A 20,565-nucleotide genomic window follows, 5' to 3' on the forward strand; every position below is an offset into this window, starting at 1 on the left:
TTTGATCGGAGAGATGGTGGAAACTGATTCCATCAATAATTTTAGAAAGGATTTGTGCAAATACTGGAGAATGAGAAACTTATAGGGTTATGAACAAAAATTTGGGCACTATGACTAAATACAACTGCTCTTGCAAAGAGCCATTACAGGCCCGATGGGCCAAATGGCCTCCTTCCGTGTTGTAAGTTTTGACAGTTCCAGCTGATTCTAAGTATGGGTATTTTGTGTGACCAATGGCATAGTGCTTAGAGGCAGGACGACATGTAATGATACCTTCAGGAGCATGTCCAGAGCTGGCAACCCTCAGAGAATTTAGTCCATGAAACATGATCTGTTTTAATAAAAGGTTACAAGCAAACTTAACTCTCAGATTTTACTTCAAACTTACAATTTTCATTATTGTGTAAAACTGTTCTAGTTTGGTCTGTTTTAAAGCCTCACCAATCCCAAAAGCCCATAGTATACAATTTCCCTGGCTAACTTTATTGGGATAATGATTCCTGTTTTCAGGTACAAAGTCCTCACATTCTAGGGATGACCCCAATGCTTGGCGATGAAAATTTTCTGTCAACTTAAAGTGATGGGGTCAAATAAAGGAGAGTGCCACAAAGGGGAACAATTTGGAACGCTTCTGAAAAACTAAATGATATCACAACCTATCTACAACTTTTGCTCAGACTGGTGAGGTATGGGATTAACAAGTAAGAAGGCTGAAGGAAAAGGGATCTGCAGGTGCAGACATGAGTCTTTAGTCAAGTATCAGCATAGGCCAGAACTTAGCTTCTTCCACTTTGAAGGGTGTTGGAAGTTTGAGGTACTACTGCGTGAGATGCTTGATGAGGAGGTTCCCTGTGTGCCACTTTTGAAGCCACAGCTGAACCTTTCTGTCCCTGCAAATGCGTAAGCTCTGATCAAAGGCATTCTTGCAACAGATGGCACAGCTTGACATCTTCCCCTTCTCATTCAGACTCAGTGAAGGCAGGTTCCCACAATCATACGCAGTTGGATACAAGCAATATTTGTTCCTGATCACCCGGGCATGCCTTCTTTCATCCAATACCATGTAAAACATGGCACACTGTGATTGGAATGCTTCAGAAGAACTTGCAGTATATGGTTAGACAGGCATTCACACCTCTGTGATATAACCAGGTTCAGGTCTGTTTGCACAGCTGCCATGGACAAGAGGAGCTTCCACCAACATTGTCTACCAAAATGACATTTGGTCCCTTTGCTGTAACACTTTGCAGCCTCTTGGCATCCTCTTCCCAGCTTAATTTCCAATTTAGCTTTCTGTCGTCAGCAAACTTGGATACATTACACTCAGCACCCTCATCTAAGTCATTGATATAGATTGTAAGCAGCTGGGCCTTGCGGTACCATGCTAGTTGCAGCCTGCCAGCTCCCAAAATGACCTGTTTATTCTTATAACTTTGGTCTGTTAGAATCCTAGAAAGTTTAAGGCACAGATAGAGCCCATCGTGTCTGTTAATCTATCCTCAATCCATGCTAATATTACCCCAATTCATGAGCCTCAATTTTGTGTACTAACTTCTTGTGTGGCACCCTATTGAATGCTTTTTGAAAATCCAATTACATGACATCTGGTTAGTCCCATCTGCCACCTTAAACGCTCACTCTCTCCACCAGCACAAAGTGGCAGCAGTACACATCATCTACAAGTTGCACTGCAGCAACTTGCCAAGGCTTCTTCTACACTCACAACCTCGACTGCCGAGGAGAACAAGGGCAGCAGGCAGATGGAAACACCAATACCTCAAGATCCCCTCCAAGTTACACACCATCCTGACTTTAAATATATCACCATTCCTTCATCATTGCTGGAACCCCCTACCTAAGCAGTTCAAAGTGGCTCACCATCACCTTCTTAAGGGCAATTGGGCTTGCAGTGAAACCCAATCCCATGAACGAATCAAAAGAAAATCCTTTCATTTATCTATGTATAATCTCCCAATCGTATGATTTGCCAAGTGTCCTGTTAACCACGATTGTAACATTTTCCCTTCTACTGATGTCAGGCTAACTAGCCTATAATGCCCCCTTTTCTCCCCCTCTCTCCTTTCTTGAATAGTCACAGTACCTTCCAATCCATGAGGGCTGTTCCAGAATCTAGGAAATTTTGGAAGTTCAAAATCAATGTATCTGCTATCTCTACAGCTACCTCTTAAAACCTTAGGATGCAGTAAAGGCTTGCTCGGGTCTGCAAATGAGACCCGACCCGAACCCCATCTGACCCTGAACTCTTCCATTTTTTTCCGCACCCAACTCAACCTGACCATCAGTTAACTTACCTTCTGTTTTTTGCTTTGTTCTTACAAGCTTAAAATAACTGTAATAAAACCACCTTTAAAGTCCAAAAAGTAAATTAACATACAAGTCACTTACTGGAGGTGGTGATAGAGCGTGTCTGATCCAGCCCGAATGCTGGACCCGGAAGTGCGGGGGACCTGAACCCGACACATGTCGTCGGGTCCTGTCGAGGAGCAGGCCTCTAGGATACAGGGCATTAGGCCCAGGACAGTTGTTGACTTTAAGTCCCATTAATTTATCCAGTCCAATTTCTTTACTAATAATACCCCTAAGCTACTCATTTCTACTAGACGCTTGGTTTGCCGCTATTTCTAGAATGTTTTTTGGGTGTTCTAGCATGAAGACATGTATTTACAAGAGATTTGTTTACTGTCTACCATTTCCTTATCCCCCATTATAATTTCCTCCGTCTCTGCCTCTAAGATACCCACATTTACTTTTGCTAATCTTTTACTTTTCATGTTTTTATGTCTCTTGTTAATTTACTCTCATATTCTCTTTTCCCAATCAATTTCTGGTTCTCCTTTGCTGAATTCTAAAATCCTCCCAAACCTCAAGCTTACTACTCTTTGTGGCAACATTATAGGTCTCTTCTTTCAATCTAATACAGGGTTGTTCAACATACGGCCTGCGGATGTAAACTGTACCTGGGCTGTTCCTCATCCGCACCAGGAGTCCATGACTGGAGATAAGAAATTTTCCACTGGCTTCTTCTTGCAGACCTACAGACAGATTTGGGGTTTTCTAGCAGGCCTTTTTATATAAAAAAAAAGTCGGAACCTGTCGGAAAACCTCAAATCTGGCCAAAGTTCAGAAACTGCTGTTCCTGATCCAAGCACCTATCAGCTGTGAAATTGACAGCATGATGTTTTCTTTAAAAGAAAAATGACCATCTGCTGAGTGTTCCCGCTTTCTGCAACTGTCAGAAAGAGAGAGAGAGAGAGGGGGAGGAGGACAAGGAGAGAGAAAGGGAGAGGGGAGAGAGAGTGAGGGGGACAGACAGAGAGAGAGAGAGAGAAAGAAAGGAGGAAAGACAGACCGATGGAGGAACAGACTGAGAGGGGGGACAGAGAGCGAGGAAGACATGGTGAGGAACAACACAGAGGCGGGGGGGGGGGGGGGGGGGGGGGAGGACTCGGGGAGAGAGACACACTGATCAAGATTACTCCTGATGGATGGACATTTATCCAGAATGCTCTGCTACAAGTGTGCAGGCAAACATTGACTACTTGTGCATGCAAAGAAATGCCAGGTGTCTCACTAAATGTGTCCAACATAGTGAAGAGAAAGTAAGTCAATAAATCAGTCTTCTCATTTAAAGCTTCTTCACAAAAATGTACATTTTGTTATTGTTTTGATTAATAGTATGATACATTTTTAATGCCTTCATCTTTCCGAAATTGTCTGATCAGTCCCCTATGTAAGACAAAATTGTAATGCAGCCCCCCCACATGAAAAGGCTGGACAACCCTGATCTAATACTATCTTTAACTTCCCTTGCTAGGCATGTTTAGACCACTTTTCCCATGGTGCCTTTATTCTTTAAGGGAATATATAATTGTTGCAAGTTATTAATTATTTAAATATTTGCCATTGCTTATCTGCTATCATATCCTTCAATCTAGTTTTCCAATCCTACCCTAGCCAACCTGTCCCTCATATTTACAAAGCTTGCTTTGTTCAGATTTAAGATTCTACTTTGGGACTTAATGAAATCACTCTCAAACTCAATATAAAATTCTATTATGATCACTCCTTCCTAGAGGCTATCTACAAGGTTAATTAAACTTCTCATTGCACAATATTAGATCTAAAATAGCCTGATCCCTGGTTGGTTCGTCGACATACTGATCTAGAAAACTATCTTATAGACATTCCATGAACTCGTCCATCACACTATTACTGCAAATTTGGTTTTCCAGGCTATATGAAAAAACAAAGTGATTCCTGACAACGCAGCCTGCCACTGACGTCATCAGGCTGCGCCATGGTGCGCACATGTGCAGACTGTCTCCTGCTCTCTGTGCATGCACTGCGTTCCGGCTTGCCAGGACTGGTTAGCGCATGCACCGATGACGTCATCGCGTGACGTGTGCTTCTTCGGGCAACGCGCCTGGTCAGCCTCTGCGCATGCGCTTTATGCAATGCCAACGGGTATTCACGCATGTGTCAACCTTCTGATTTCACGCATGCATCAAAGCTTCGGCGCGAGTTTCTGAAAGTGGAAGGAGGAGAGGTTTCGTCGGGCATTTTATCGCAATTATTTAGTCGTTTTGGAGATTTCAGTCTGCTTCATTTTTATTAGAAAGAGGAGATTGCTCCAAGGTAATGTTGCTGATGTAAATTGCTCTGAAACTATTTCCATTGTCTAGGGCACTGCATGTGCTCCAGTCTACTGCACTGCATTAAAATCCTTTCCATTGTCTGGGGCTGCGTGCAGGCAGTACATGTGCTCCAGTCCCTGTTGTAAGTTGCTCTGTTCTTGCACCCATTAGAGCCGTGCACATGGACACACAGCCACATTTCCCCATCCACCCTTGAAACAACTATGCAGAGCCTTGTGAGACTCCGCAATTGCCAGCTGCTGCCTGTCAAGCAGAGAGGGCGTCCAAAGCGGTTAAGCACTTGGGGAACATTCAGAAAGAAGAGACTGAGCACTGAAAGAAACAAGCATGCCGTGTCCAGTGGTGGCACAAATGCAAATGCTCTTGCCGAGTACACAACTGGTGAGGTGGGAGTGCAGCCACACCGTTCTCCATCCTCAGTGTTGCTTGACGGCAAAGGTAGATAAGAGCGAAAGAAATGGAAGGTGATGCTGATAGGAGTAGACAGGATTAAATGGGAGCAGATGGGAAGACGCACGAGTAACATAACCACGAACAGCTGGGCTAAATGGCCTGCTTTATGTTCATAGTCCAAAAGAAATGTGCTTCTTTTTCCAGCACCCTCACATCATTCATGTTTTCCCTGAGAGCAGCATTGAACCATCACGAGATAGGGGCAGTAACATCATCCTGACTCCTACAACTGAGTTGGGTACTAATTGATTCATTGGCGGTGTTATCAGTACATGCCTTTACTGCAGAACATAAAGCATGCTCAACAGTAATTTAATTGGAGGAGAGAAGCTCTGACACTGATGTTCTTTCCTTACTTCTTTTCACGTAAAATATGCCCTTGAGACTTAAGGTCAGCATTCAAGCAACGAAGGCAACTGGATCATGCTGCAGAGCTTATCACGATACAGAAAGGAACCTTGCATTTATGGATGAAGTGGGAGCGCACATTGGGATGCGTTTGGGGAACATTCACCAATAGACTGAGCTCAGACTCGTGACTTTGCCTTCTTCACATGGACAATACAGTAGTGGAATAGAGAGCCACGCATTCATTCACCACAAGGCTCTTCATGAACAATCTCTTTAGTTCTGCATAGCAGAGACTCGGCCTGTCTCACGGGAATGCTGGCAACACAACACTCGTATCCATGCACAGCAGTGCCTCGAATGTTTAATGCATTTAATAAAATTTCTCAATAATGAAACCTGGAATTGTTGAGGCTTTTGATGTTATTTTCCCGACTTTGCAACTGCACTTCAGATATTCAACTGCGGTGTGGTCCTTGGGGGGAAGTTTATGAGGGTAGGTTAAGAGGGGGTGGGGGGAAAGGGAAGGGGTTGTGAAGGGGTGGGGGGGGGGGTTAGTGGGAGGGAGTTAAATTCAGAAGTTCCTGAAGGGAAGGATGCAAAAAGCAGGGACCATGGAGCTGCAATGCCTGAAGTACAGTCGAGAAGTAGGGGAAAAAGCGGCTGGATGGAGGATCTGCACCTGGAGAGAACAGCTGGATGGAGGGGGCCGGAAGAGAGAGGCCGTAGAGAGCCACGGGGAGTGAGCGGCCGAAGACCTTGGTGTCGCTGGGTGCGGGTAAGTTTGTTAAGTCTTTTGCCGTTGCAAATTTATGGCACATGCGTAGAAAAACGCACCCCTCCCCTTATGCTGTTGGCTCCGGCCGCTCCGCTTCCCTCCGTCACTGGGCCATCCGCTCGCCCAATTGTGGGCCGCTCCGCTCTCCCTAGGCCCGCTCCGCTCCCCTCCGTCACCGGGCGGTTCACTTGCCCACTGCTCCTACCAGACCCGCACCGCTCCCCCCCTCCCTGGCCCGTGCCCCGGCCCGCTCGTTCGCTCTCTCACTCTGCCATTGTGTGCTGACGTGTTTGTTAGGTTGCCTCCGTGTGATTATTTGAGCAGCGCCATCTTTAGTCCTAGCAGCTGCCTAAAGGCGCAGTCTGTGACGTTTTAGTGGCACATGCTGCATTTGCGCTGTCAGCAAATAGAGTCATGGAAATTAAAGCCCCCACGATTACTCTACTATGCTTGTTACATGCACCTCTAATTACCCAATAAATACTTTGCCCAACACTACCACTACTGGTAAATTACTCCTCCCAGCGTTTCGTGCCTCTTTTTGTTTCTTAGCTCCATCCAAACTGATTCTATATCTTGATTTTTCATACTAAGATCCTTTGTCGCTACTGCCTTTATCCCATCCTGTGATATCCAAATGACAGTATATCCAACAGTATTCTAGTTCAAGTCATGCAATTCAAACATGGAAGTTTACCACAAAAGATCTAAAACAAAAATGAAATAAAAGCACTAGTTTCAAAAATTATAAATATACACAGGCTCAGGTATGTTTCAGGCACAACACATCTTTGGATTCATATGGTGCTAATAAACCACTTCAGTTTTGTGCCTATGGTTTATAACATTATCTCAATGCAAGATTTGTTACTGCATTGCAACATTCCAGACACTCAACCTACAGATATGCCATCATGTATTCATTATTCCAACAACAACATCTTGTGGAAGACAAAGTACAAACACATCAGGAAATTACAAAAGATGCAAAGACCACATGTTTTTTGAAAACTTTAAACATTTTATCAGCTTTAAATTAAATAGGGCCAGAGGCTGGATGGTGTCCAAAGTTGTCAGCTAATGCGTCATACAGGCAGGGAATGGATAAAACCTAAAGATTTCAAATACATATTACTGCAAAAGGTGTTTGAAAACATAATTTGGAATTTGCCTAAAATGATTTTTCTGCACACACGCATTGCAGCAATTATTACTCCCCCCACCCCAGAATTAGTAGAATCATACAAATTCATGCAGCAGAGCAGGAAATTAACAGTACAAAACGCACCCTTTCTCTGTCCAGTTTTTTTTTAAAAATGGAAGTATACTTGTATAACTTTAGAGCAAAATAAAGTACAACTGTTTCTACTTTAATAGGTATAAGCTACATTTGTTGAGTAGAGTTCCCATTCCACGTATTGTTTTCATCATCTGCATCATCCTCTGTCCGCAGTCTGTAAATTTTTCCCTCCCTCTTAAAGTCTTCTCCACGTTTCTCAAACAATTTCCTTCTTCTTACTTCCCTGTAATTGCAACAAAAATCAATGAAATCTGTACAAATGAACACCCCAAAAAGACAAACACTTGCCAACAGACTCAAATAATCTACATTATAGTAGATACAAACTGACCCTTGAAACCATGGACACTTAAATTACAAGTTTGTTTGTTTAGAACATTAAACACCAGGCATGCAAGTGCGAGGTGGTAGCACATGAATGAAAATGGCTCTTGTCTAAGGGAGATTTCTTTACCTGGCATCTGTAGCAGCAGAGAAATCGCTCTATCTCTGGGATTAAAGCTTGCACAGCTCTATCACAGGGATGAAGGAGTTTCTCTTCTACAATGGAAACTGGTGAAGAGATCTCCATTACACAAAAGCTAGGAACTGCAGGTCGGGTGGGTGGAGGGGCTGAAATTGCGGGGGGAATGAAATCACAGCAGCCTCCAGAGTTGGAAGAGGAGGAGACTGGGGGCTACGAGGATGGAGAAACAGATGCTTCCCCCTTTTTCCCTCTTCACCTTAGGTGAAATTAGGTGGCCTCCTGGTTTTTGCAACTTCTCACACAATAGCTGCTAGTGCAACCCACTAAAATATTCTTAACTAAAGGGGAGTCAAACTTTATAAGGTAAATGCAATAACATCTGTACAAGTAATGTGATGTCAACCCTGCTTCACCAGTACATCAGGTACTGATGAGCTGCTAACAGCTCCCTACCCACCCACCCATGCACTTCAAACATCAACAGCTGCAGCACAGAGGCAGGGGGCCCCAGGTAGGGGTCTGCAGAAAGTTAATCGCCCCCACCGCCCTCTCCAAATTTGGCTGGGATTGGCCAGGCATTCCGGCTCTACAGCAGCCACCTTGCTCTGTGCAGCCTGCCAATGCAGCAGATCCCAGGATCAGGACATCCCTCCCTTAATAGAAAATGAGCAACGGAAATGAGCCTTGGATGACAATGAACTCAAACTCAAAAAACAGAAAATTAACTGAAATCACATACTGCTAACAGGGCTCCAGAATTACGCACGATCCCATGTGAGGGTGAGAGAAAGAAGGAACACTGTAGGTAGGATTACCAAATCTGACGTGCTGTATTCTTGAAGATTTGATCATGTGACATTAAACACACGGAATCCGATCATGTGACACTTATATGATGCTTAAATTACATAACAATAGATCACCTAATATTTGCCCACTGTTTGCAAATGTTATTACATTTACCTAGGTTGAGTGCTAAATATCACCAACAACTTGTGTTTATATAGAGCCTAATAAAAACAACCTAAGGCACTTCACAGGAGCATTATAAAACAAAATGTGATACCAAGCAACACAAGGACAGATTAAGGCAGATGACCAAAAGCTTGGTCAAAGAGGTAGGTTTTAAGGACGGCTATAAAGGAGGGAAGAGAGGAAGAGAGTTGGAATGGTTTAAAGAGGAAATTCTAGAGCTTAGCGTATTGGCAGCTGAAGGCATGACCGCCAATGATGGAGTGATTAAAATCAGGAATACTGAAGAGATCAGAAATGGAGCAGCACAGATATCTTGGGTCTTGGAAGGTTGTGGGGCTGGAGAGGATTACAGTAATAGGAAGGGTGAGGCATGGGAGGGATTGGACACAAGAATGAGTATTTTAAAATGGAAGCATAACCAGGAGCCAATGTAGCTCAGCAAGCACAGAGGTGATGAATGCACGGGGCTTGGTCCAATTTAGGACACAGGCAGCAGAGTTTTGGATGACCAAGTTCACGGAGGGTAGAACGTGGGAGGCCAGCCAGTAGGCCATTGGAATAGTCAAGGCTAGAGGTAACAAAGGCATGGATGAGGATTTCAGCAGCAGATGAGCGAGGCAGGGATGGAGTTAGGCAATATTGTGGAGATGGAAATAGGCCATCTTAGTTACGCTGCAGATGTGCAGTCGGAAGCTCATCTTGGGCCAAATATGGCACCAAGGATACAAACAGTCTGATTCAGTCTCAGACAAGTGCCAGGCAGACAGATGGAGTCAGTGTCTAGGGAATAATATTTGTGAGAGAGTCCAAGGACAATGGCTCTGACCTTCCCAATATTTTGTTGGAGGAAATTTCTGCACACCCAGGGCTGGATGTCGGACAAGTAGTCTGATAATTTAGAAAATGTGGAAGGGCCAAGAGAGTTGGTGGTGAGGTAGAGCTGGGTCTACCTGGGGAAACTGATACTGTGCTTTCTGATAATGTTGCCAAGGGGCAGCATGTTGTTGAGAAATAGGAGTGGGCCAAGGATAGATCCTTGGGGGACACCACAGGCAACAGTGCGGGAGCAGAAAGAGAAGTCAATACAGATGGTTCTCTGGTTACAATTCAGCAGATAAGCATGGAACCAGGTGAGTGCAGGGCCATCTGCTGGATGACAATGGAGAGGCATTGCAGGAGTATGGTGTGGTCAACCCTGTCAAAAGATGCAGACTGGCCAAGGAGGAGGAATAGTTTTCCTTGGTCACAGTCACACAAGATGTCATTCATGACCTTGAAAAGAGCTGTTTCAGTACTGGTGGCAATGATAAAATCTGATGGAGGGTTTCAAACATGAAGTTCTGGGAAAGATGGTCATGAATGAATGGCAACAGCATGTTCAAAAACATTGGAGGGGAAGAGGAGGTTGGAGACACGGCGGTAGTTTGCACGGATGGAGGGGATCAAGGATTTTTTTTTTTGAAAGGGGGACAGTACCTGAGGAAAGAGAACCGTTAAGGGAAGTTGGGTGGTCAGCAGTTTAGTGGGAATAGGGTCAGGGTAGATGAACTCTGAGGGGGCATAACGGGAGATAGGAGAGAAACTGGAGATAGACGAGAGTTCAGAGTTAGGGCGGGGGTGAAGATGGGGGACATCTGAGAGCAAGTTTGGCCTAGTGGACTCGGAGAGGGGAGGGAAGCGACAGAGGCAGCTGATTGAATGGTCTCAATCTTAGCGACAATGAAGTCCATGAGCTCCTTGCGTCTGTTGGAAAGGGTGGGGAAGACATGGGCGAGGGGTTTAAGAAGATGGTTTTCCGTGCAGAAAAGCAGCTGGGGCTTATCTTTGTATTCCAAAATGATCCTGGAATAGTAAGCAGTTGCAGCAGATGAGAACAGAACTAGATAGCTCTTTATGTGGTTCAGCAATGAATGGTTAAATCAATTGTCCGCCATATGCATTCAAGTCTGCGTCCCTTGGACTTTAAGGGAGCAGAGAGGAGGAAGGCCAGGGTGAGTGTGTGTAATGGTTTCAATGGGGACTCGGGCAAAGGTGGAGGTAAGGATGTGGTTGAGCAGATCAGTAGTGGCAGAAAGGTCATGGTGAATGGAGGGCTAATTTGGGATTTTGCAAGTGTAGCTGCAAGTCAATTGGCAGAATTTTTTTCCCAGGAGCAGATGCAGAAGGAAGTAGGGTTGGGAGGGGGAAGGGAGATGTGGATGCAAAACGATACAAGGAAATGATCAGAGATGGCCTTATCTGTGATTGACATGATGGAAGTAGCGAAGCCTTGTGAGCTGGCAAAGAGTCAAGGGGACGGCCTTGCATATGAGTTGGTGAATTTATAGGCAGAGATAATGTAAGGGAGGACAGGACAACAGTAAACTCAGAGGAAAATCAGAATGATGAATTGAGATGGAGGTTGAAATCCCAAGGATGAGAAGTTGCTTGGTACAGTGGCTGTAAAAGGCAAGCAGTGATAGTAGCTCAGTGCGAAAATTTTTATGGTACTTGGGGAAGCGTTAGAGAATGAGGATTTTAAATGAGAGGTGAGAGGGGCGGAACAAGATGAGATGCCCAAAGGAGAAGAAATTACCAGAGAAGGGGGACAGACCAAGGTGTGATTTTGTGATAAGAGCCACATCACCACCACGATGGGCTAGGTGGGGCAAGCAGTGGAAGTTATAGCCAAGTGGGAAGGGAGCGGGGCAGTGTCATTACGCCCTCAGTCAGATTTCCTTCAAAGCCATGATGCCAATGCAGTCATACACAAAGCTCAAGGATATTCACAAATGAACGGACATTCTGGAAGGAGATGCAGAGAGGCGCACTGGAAGCTGACCTGCAGGCAGAGTCCACAGGGTCAGCACTGAGAAGGGCGAGTTGGATGAGGAGGGGATTGGCAAGATTAGTGTCCAAGTGGATGCACTGGGCAGGAAGGTCAGCAAGAGGGGAAGTTGGGGTTGTTGCACGCAAGGCCCTAAACATCAAATAAAATGCATCTTTTTCTTTGATTTATAATGTGTTATACATCTGACCAAAGAAAGAACACAAAAGAATAGAAAAATTTATGGATGCTTAAATATAAAACTACTTCTGGGATGTTTCTACAGTATTGGATGCAATGAGAAACATCAAATAAATGCATGCCACTAATTCAACAAAATCATTGATAACAGTAACTTCTAACTAAAGTTTTCATACAATTTTATGACTTTTACAATACAAAACAAGTTATAAAAGCAATTAATAAAACCAAAACCAAACCTAAATCAATTCATTGACCCCAAACCCTACCGCTGAAGTCCGACTTCAGGGAAATGAGGTTCAGCCCTGAGAGGGAAGCACCAAAGCTGCCCGTTTCCCGTAATAAAACATGCTACACAACCGTGCACATCACAGGCTGACATGAATTTTCCCTAGCTCCAGTCTGTTTTGATTTCTCTTTCCCTCCTTCCAATTTGTGTTTCTCTCCCACCTGTTCCCAATTTGTGTTGCCTCGGCCCAGCCTGTGTGGCGCGCCCTGTGCCTCGGCCCAGCCTGTGTGGCGCGCCCTGTGCCTCGGCCCAGCCTGTGTGGCGCGCCCTGTGCCTCGGCCCAGCCTGTGTGGCGCGCCCTGTGCCTCTGACCAGCCTGTGTGGCGCTCCCTGTGCCTCTGACCAGTTTGTCAGCATGCAATACACAGAGCTATGTGAACCCATACCCAATGGAACAGATCTAAATTCTGCAGTCCTGCCACATCCAGCCATGAATGGTGGTGGACAATTAAACAACTAACTGGAGGAGGTGGCTCCACAAATATCCCCATCCTCAATGATGGGGGAGCCCAGTGCGAAAGATAAGGCAGAATATTTGCAACAATCTTCAGCCAGAAGTGCTGAGTTGATGATCCATCTCGGCCCCCTCCTGAAGTCCCCAGCATTACAGATGCCAAACTTCAGCCAATTCGATTCACTCCGTGTAATATCAAAAAATGACTGAAGGCACTGGATACTGCAAAGGCTATGGGTCTTGACAATACTCCAGCAATAGTACTGAAGACCTGTGCTCCAGAACGTGTCATGCCCCTCGCCAAGCTGTTCCAGTACAGCTACAACACTGGCATTTACCCGGCAATGTGGAAAATTGCCCAGGTATGTCCTGTACGCAAAAAGCAGGACAAGTCTAACCCGGCCAATTACCGCCCCATCAGTCTACCCTCAATCAGGAAAGTGATGGAAGGTGTCATCAACAGTCCCATCAAGCAGCACTTGCTTAGCGATAACCTGCTCAGTGATGCTCAGTTTGGGTTCCAACAAGGCCACTCAGCTCCTGACCTCATTTCAGCCTTGGTTCAAACATGGACAAATGAGCTGAACTTAAGAGGTGAGGCGAGAGTGACTGCCCTTGACATCAAGGCAGCATTTGACCGAGTATGGCATCAAGGAGCCCTAGCAAAACTGGAGTCAATGGGAAACAGGAGGAAAACTCTCTGCTGGTTGGAGTAATACCTAGTGCAAAGGAAGATGGCTGTGGCTATTGGAGGTCAATGATCTGAGCTCCAGGACATCACTGCAGGAGTTCCTCAGGGTAGTGCCCTAGGCCCAACCATCTTCAGCTGCTTCATCAATGACCTTCCTTCAATCATGTCAGAAGTGGGGATGTTTGCTGATGATTACACAATGTTCAGCACCATTCGCGACTCCTCAAATACTGAAGCAGTCAGTGTAGAAATGCAGCAAGATCTGGACAATATCCAGGCTTGGGCTGATAAGTGGCAAGTAACATTTGCGCCACACAAGTGCCAGGCAATGACGATCTCAAACAAGAGAGAATCTAACTATCTCCCCTTGACATTCAATGGCATTACCATCGCTGAATGCCCCACTATCAACATTCTAGGGGCTACCATTGACCAGCAACTGAACTGGAGTAGCCAAATAAATACCGTGGCTACAAGAGCAGGTCAGAGGCTAGGAATCCTGCAGCGTAACTCACCTCCTGACTCCCCAAAGCCTGTCTACCATCTACAAGGCACAAGTCAGGAGTGTGATGGAATACTCTCCACTTGCCTGGATGGGTGCAGCTCCAACAACACTCAAGAAGCTCGACACCTTCCAGGACAAAGCAGCCCACTTGACTGGCACACCAAACACAAACATTCACTCCATCCATCACCGACGTACAGTAGCAACAGTGTGTACCATCTACAAGATGCACTGCAGCAACGCACCAAGACTCCTTTGACAGCACCTTCCAAACCCGCGACCTCTACCACCTCGAAGGACAAGAGCAGCAGATGCATGGGAACTTCACCACCTGCAAGTTCCTCTCCAAGTCACACACCATCCTGACTTGGAACTATATCGCCATTCCTTCACTGTCACTGGGTCAAAATCCAGGAATTCCCTTCCTAACAGCACTGTGGGTGTACCTACCTCACATGGACTGCAGCGGTTCAAGAAGGCAGCTCACCACCACCTTCTCAAGGGCAATTAGGGATGGGCAATAAATGCTGGCTCAGCCAGCGATGCCCACATCCCATGAATGAATAAAAAAAAAACTCCCTGTGTCTTTGCCCAGTTTGTGTGGCACACCCTGTGTCTCACTGTCCCTCCCCAATTTGTACTGCGCTCACTCTCTCCCTCGCTAGTTTTTGTTGCTCTTCCTTCCCAGTTTCTGCTGCTCCTTCTTTCTCCCTGCCCCGTTTGTACTGCTCTCTCTCCCACCCCAGTTGCCCTTTCAGGACTCAGGAGTTTCTGGCCATTTTCTGTTGTCCCCAGTGTTGTAATCCACATAACTGCAATGAAGCAGTGAGTCAGCGAGCTCTGAAGAGTGGGTGGTGGGGAGTGGGCAGCAGGGCTCAGACAATGCAGACTGGTTGCAAACCACAGCAGCCACATACAACGTTTTATCTTGAACAGCAGCATTTGAGAGACCAATCACATATTCCAGTCGACTCCCGCCCGACGCAGGAGGGTTGGGATCCCCAATTACAGGAGATAGTCCATTTTGGAATAATTGGCTCATCCAGCTTTCTGTAAATACAATGACCATTTTGAAAATAAGGATACCAGATGCAAATCCCTTTGGAGTGCCTATATATCAAATCAACCTGGAAAGTATGGATTCTTTATTTTTTAAGAACCATTCCTCAACCAGATATATCTTTTGGCTTATAGGTGAAAGTTATAATTCAATAAACAGCCACTGCATCTAAAAATTGCTTAAACACAAGAAGAACTTCATTCTCACATTGTTAAGGATCATCTAAAAGGACTTTGTCTTCCATTTTGTTCCAATTTTCTTTTTTAAAAAGATGACTGTGACCTAGTGGCTTTAAATTTAAGACCAAGCACACTGTGTTCCTCACTTTCAGCACATCAAGCCAGTGCAGCAACCTATATAGTAGAATCACATTTTACTGGTCACTTGAATTGGGCTGTTCTTAGACAGAATCGGAAATATTTACCCAAAAGATGATCATACTTGAACAGACTGACCAGAATTTTCAGACGCACTGATTTTAAAGGCCCAAGTATCAAATAGTTGAACCCACTTACATTTATCACTACTGTAAAGTACTAGCAAAGATACAGGGAGATCAACTATCTTCAGTATGTTTTGTAAAGGTGCACTCCAGAAGGAGGTGGGCCCCATAGCAGTGTGTGCTGACACTGAGACTCCGGACATGCGGGAAGGATCTGGTGGTGAGAGCCCATTTCATCACCAGCCAAGTGACACCTTGGTGCTGGTTTGTGATGAGGCATTTTGCCAAATGAGTTCGACATTTCCCATAGGGCCTCGTGGATGTTGTGTGTGGATCACTGCTTGATGGGCTTGTGGTCAAAGGTGTTTTTCTGTACAAACTTCTCAGCGGTTTTTGTTGAGGTTCATCCCGAGCAGCTCTGTAACACAGAACTCTGTATTCTATGGCTGTTCCCAGGGATGCACACCAAGATAAGAATAATTAAAAATGGTGTCCAGAAAAGATAGGGAAGGAAAAACGGGAGGTGGGGTGGCAGAACTGATCAGGAAAGACACTGCAGTGTTGGAAAGAGAGGATGTCCTTGAGGGGGCAAAGACATAAACCATTTGGTTAGAGTTGAGAAGCAAAAAGGGGATGAACATGCTACTGCTGTATTCTATAGGCCTCCAAAAAGTGAGAGAGAGATAGAGAAGCAAACCTGCAGGGATATCGGAGAAATGTGGAAGAACTATAGAGTGGTGATATTGGGGGACTTCATCCCAAATTATATTTGGGTAATTAATTTTTAAGGAAAGGGGGGTGGGGGTGGAGGAATTTCTGAAATGTGGTCAGGAGAGCTTCCTTGACCAGTACATTCTCAGTTCAATTAGGAAGGAGGCATTACTGGATCTGGTGCTGGGAAATGAGGTGGGCCAGGTGGACAAAGTGTCTGTGAGGGAACACTTGGGTAAGACTGGTCATTCGATCATAAGGTTTACATTAGAAATGGAGACGAGCAAGGTACAATCTGAAGTAGAACTTATAAATTGGAAGAGGGCTAACTTCAATGGGATGAGAGGGGTTCTAGCCAGTGTAAAATGGAACCAAAGATTGACAGGAAAAACTGTAATGGAGCAATGGGTGATCTTTGAGGAGGAGATAGGGCATAGAATCATAGAAAGTTTAAGGCACAGAAAGAGGCCACTTGGCTCATCGTGTCTGTGCCGGCTGAAAAATCCACCCATTCTAATCCCACCTTCCAGTATTTAGTCCGTAGCCCGGCAGATTATGGCACTTGAGGTGCATATCCAGCTTCAGGTACAGGCTAGGTACATTCCAACAAAGGTGAAAGGAAAGGGAACCAAAGCCAGGGCTCTTGAATGACAAGGGAGACAGAGAATATGATGAAACAAAAAAGAGGGCGTATGATGTATGTCAGGTGAATTTTTCAAGCATGAACCAGGCCAAACACAAAATATTGAGGGGGAAAATGGAGAAAAATATGTACGACAAAAAGAGAATATGAGAATAAAATGGTATTTAATATAAAAGGGGACCCAAAAGTCTTTCACCAGCATGTAACTAGTAAGTAGGTAGGAAGAGTTGGGGTAGGACTCTGAGACAAAGATAGTGCTTTATGCTTAGAGGCACAGGGCAAGGCTAGAATATTTAATGAGTACTTCGTATCAGTGTTTACAAAGAGGTTGCTAACAAAATATTGGTAGAAGTGGAGATGGTAGAGGTAATGGATGGGTTGAAAAACGATAGGCAGGATGTACTGGAAAGGCTGGCTCTGCTTAGAGTGGATAAGTCACCGAGTCCGAATGGCTTGCATCCCAGGTTGCTAAAGGAAGTGGGAATGGAGATAGCGGAAGGGCTTGCCACAATCTTTCAATCTTCGCTAGATACAGGGGAGGTGCCAGAGAATATATAGTCAGGGGCACAGATAGGCGCTTCTGTGGACGTGAAAGAGACTCCAGGATGGTATGTTGCCTCCCTGGTGCCAGGGTCAAGGATGTCTCTGAACGGACAAGGGGCATTCTGAAGGGGGAGGATGAACAGCCAGAGGTTGTGGTACACATCAGTACCAACGACATAGGCAGGAAGAGTGACGGGGTCCTGCAGAGGGAGTTTAGGGAGTTAGGTAGAAAGTTAAAAGACAGGACCTCTAGGGTTGTAATCTCGGGATTACTCCCTGTGCCATGTACCAGTGAGGCTAGAAATAGGAAGATAGTGCAGCTAAACACGTGGCTGAACAGCTGGCGTAGAAAGGAGGGTTTCAGATATCTGGACCATTGGGATCTCTTCAGGGACAGATGGGACCTGTACAAGAAGGACGGGTTGCATCTAAACTGGAGGGGCACAAATATCCTGGCTGCGAGGTTTGCTAGCGTCACTCGGTGGGGTTTAAACTAGTGTGGCGGGGGGTGGGAACCAGAGCAGTAGGATAGCAAGTGAAATAAATGAGGGGGAACTGGTAAATAAGGCCAGTAAGACTAAGAGGAAGAGCAGGCAGGGAGATGTTGCAGAGCACAGCGGGACTGGTGGTCTGAAGTGCATTTGTTTTAATGCGAGAAGGATAACAGGTAAGGCAGATGAACTTAGAGCTTGGATTAGTACTTGGAACTATGATGTTGTTGCTATTACAGAGACTTGGTTGAGGGAAGGACAGGATTGGCAGCTAAATGTTCCAGGATTTAGAAGCTTCGGGCGGGATACAGGGGGATGTAAAAGGGGTGGGGGAGTTGCATTACTGGTTAAGGAGAATATCACAGCTGTACTGCGGGAGGACACCTCGGAGGGATCATGCAGCGAGGCAATATGGGTGGAGCTCAGGAATAGGAAGGGTGCAGTCACAATATTGGGGGTTTTCAACAGGCCTCCCAACAGCCAACGGGAGGTAGAGGAGCAGATATGTAGACATATTTTGGAAAGATGTAAAGGTAACAGGGTTGTAGTGGTGGGTGATTTCAACTTCCCCTATATTGACTGGGACTCACTTAGTGCTAGGGGCTTGGATGGGGCAGAATTTGTAAGGAGCATCCAGGAGGGTTTCTTGAAACAATATGTAGATAGTCCAACTAGGGATGGGGGCATACTGGACCTGGTATTGGGGAATGAGCCCGGCCAGGTAGTCGAAGTTTCAGTAGGGGAGCATTTCGGGAACAGTGACCATAATTCCATATGTTTTAAGGTACTTGTGGATAAGGATAAGAGTAGTCCTCGGGTAAAGGTGCTAAATTGGGGGAAGGCTAATTATAACAATATTAGGCAGGAACTGAAGGATTTAGATTGGGGGCGGCTGTTTGAGGGTAAATCAACATCTGACCCATGGGAGTCTTTCAAACGTCAGTTGATTAGAATCCAGGACCAGCATGTTCCTTTGAGGAAGAAGGATAAGTTTGGCAAGTTTCGGGAACCTTGGATGACGCGGGATATTGTGAGCCTAGTCAAAAAGAAAAAGGAAGCGTTCGTAAGGGCTGGAAGGCTAGGAACAAACGAATCCCTTGAGGAATATAAAGACAGTAGGAAGGAACTTAAGCAAGGAGTCAGGAGGGCTAAAAGGGATCATGAAAAGTCATTGGCAAACAGGATTAAGGAAAATCCCAAGGCTTTTTATACATATATAAAGAGCAAGAGGCTAACTAGGGAAAGGGTTGGCCCACTCAAGGACAGAGAAGGGAATCTATGTGTGGAGCCAGAGGCAATGGGCAAGGTACTGAATGAGTACTATGCATCAGTATTCGCCAAAGAGAAGGACTTGGTGGATGATGAGCCTAGGGAAGGGAGTGTAGACAGTCTCAGTCATCTCATTATCAAAAAGGAGGTGGTGCTGGGTGTCTTGCAAAGCATTAAGGTAGATAAGTCTCCAGGGCCTGATTGGATCTACTCCAGAATACTGAGGGAGGCAAGGGAAGAAATTGCTGGGGCCTTGACAGAAATCTTTGCATCCTCATTGGCTACAGGTGAGGTCCCAGAGGACTGGAGAATAGTCAATGTTGTTCCTTTGTTTAAGAAGGGTAGCAAGGATAATCCAGGAAATTATAGGCCGGTGAGCCTTACATCAGTGGTAGGGAAATTATTAGAGAGGATTCTTCGGGACAGGATTTACTCCCATTTGGAAACAAACTAACTTATTAGTGAGAGGCAGCATGGTTTTGTGAAGGGGAGGTCGTGTCTCACGAACTTGATTGAGTTTTTTGAGGAAGTGACGAAGATGATTGATGAAGGAAGGGCAGTGGATGTTATCTGTATGGACTTCAGTAAAGCCTTTGACAAGGTCCCTCATGGCAGACTGGTACAAAAGGTGAAGTCACACAGGATCAGAGGTGAGCTGGCAAGATGGATACAGAACTGGCTCTGTCATAGAAGAAGAGGGTAGCAGTGGAAGGGTGCTTTTCTGAATGGAGGGATGTGACTAGTGGTGTTCCGCAGGGATCAGTGCTGGGACCTTTGCTTTTTGTAGTATATATATATATAAAAAAAAATGATTTGGAGGAAAACGTAGCTGGTCTGATTAGTAAGTTTGCAGACGACACAAAGGTTGGAGGAGTTGCGGATAGTGATGAGGATTGTCAGCGGATACAGCAGGATATAGATCGGTTGGAGACTTGGGCGGAGAAATGGCAGATGGAGTTTAATCCGGACAAATATGAGGTAATGCATTTTGGAAGGTCTAATGCAGGTGGGAAGTATACAGTAAATAGCAGAACCCTTAGGAGTATTGACAGGCAGAGAGATCTGGGCGTACAGGTCCACAGGTCACTGAAAGTGGCAACGCAGGTGGATAAGATAGTCAAGCAGGCATACGGCATGCTTGCCTTCATCGGTTGGGGCACAGAGTATAAAAATTGGTAAGTCATGCTGCAGCTGTACAGAACCTTAGTTAGGCCACACTTAGAATATTGCGTGCAATTCTGGTCGCCACACTACCAGAAGGACGTGGAGGCTTTGGAGAGGGTACAGAAGAGGTTTACCAGGATGTTGCCTGGTCTGGAGGGCATTAGCTATGAGGAGAGGTTGGATAAACTCGAAATGTTTTCACTGGAACGATGGAGGTGGAGGGGCGACATGATAGAGGTTTACAAAGTTATAAGCGGCATGGACAGAGTGGATAGTCAGAAGCTTTGTCCCAGGGTGGAA

At 45.5% G+C, this 20,565-nt stretch overlaps 2 protein-coding genes across 6 annotated transcripts in view; one reads left to right on the plus strand and one right to left on the minus strand.

Moving 5' to 3' along the window:
* LOC137372375 (lactase/phlorizin hydrolase-like) overlaps positions 1-576 on the plus strand; it is an 89,038-nt gene extending 88,462 nt beyond the window's left edge. The window contains exon 18 of the mRNA XM_068036267.1: positions 511-576. Within this exon, the coding sequence (XP_067892368.1) occupies positions 511-576 (66 nt within the window). The remainder of the gene's footprint in view (positions 1-510) is intronic.
* A 6,503-nt stretch (positions 577-7,079) lies between these two features.
* The window catches only part of ubxn4 (UBX domain protein 4), a 71,581-nt gene continuing 58,095 nt past the window's right edge, over positions 7,080-20,565 (minus strand). For all 5 annotated transcript variants that reach the window (XM_068035045.1, XM_068035043.1, XM_068035042.1 and 2 more), the window contains one exon: positions 7,080-7,778. In XM_068035045.1, coding sequence (XP_067891146.1) covers positions 7,640-7,778 — 139 coding nt within the window. In that variant the 3' untranslated portion in view covers positions 7,080-7,639. The remainder of the gene's footprint in view (positions 7,779-20,565) is intronic.

This window comes from Heterodontus francisci, chromosome 7, assembly GCF_036365525.1.
Source record: "Heterodontus francisci isolate sHetFra1 chromosome 7, sHetFra1.hap1, whole genome shotgun sequence".
NCBI lineage: Eukaryota > Metazoa > Chordata > Chondrichthyes > Heterodontiformes > Heterodontidae > Heterodontus > Heterodontus francisci.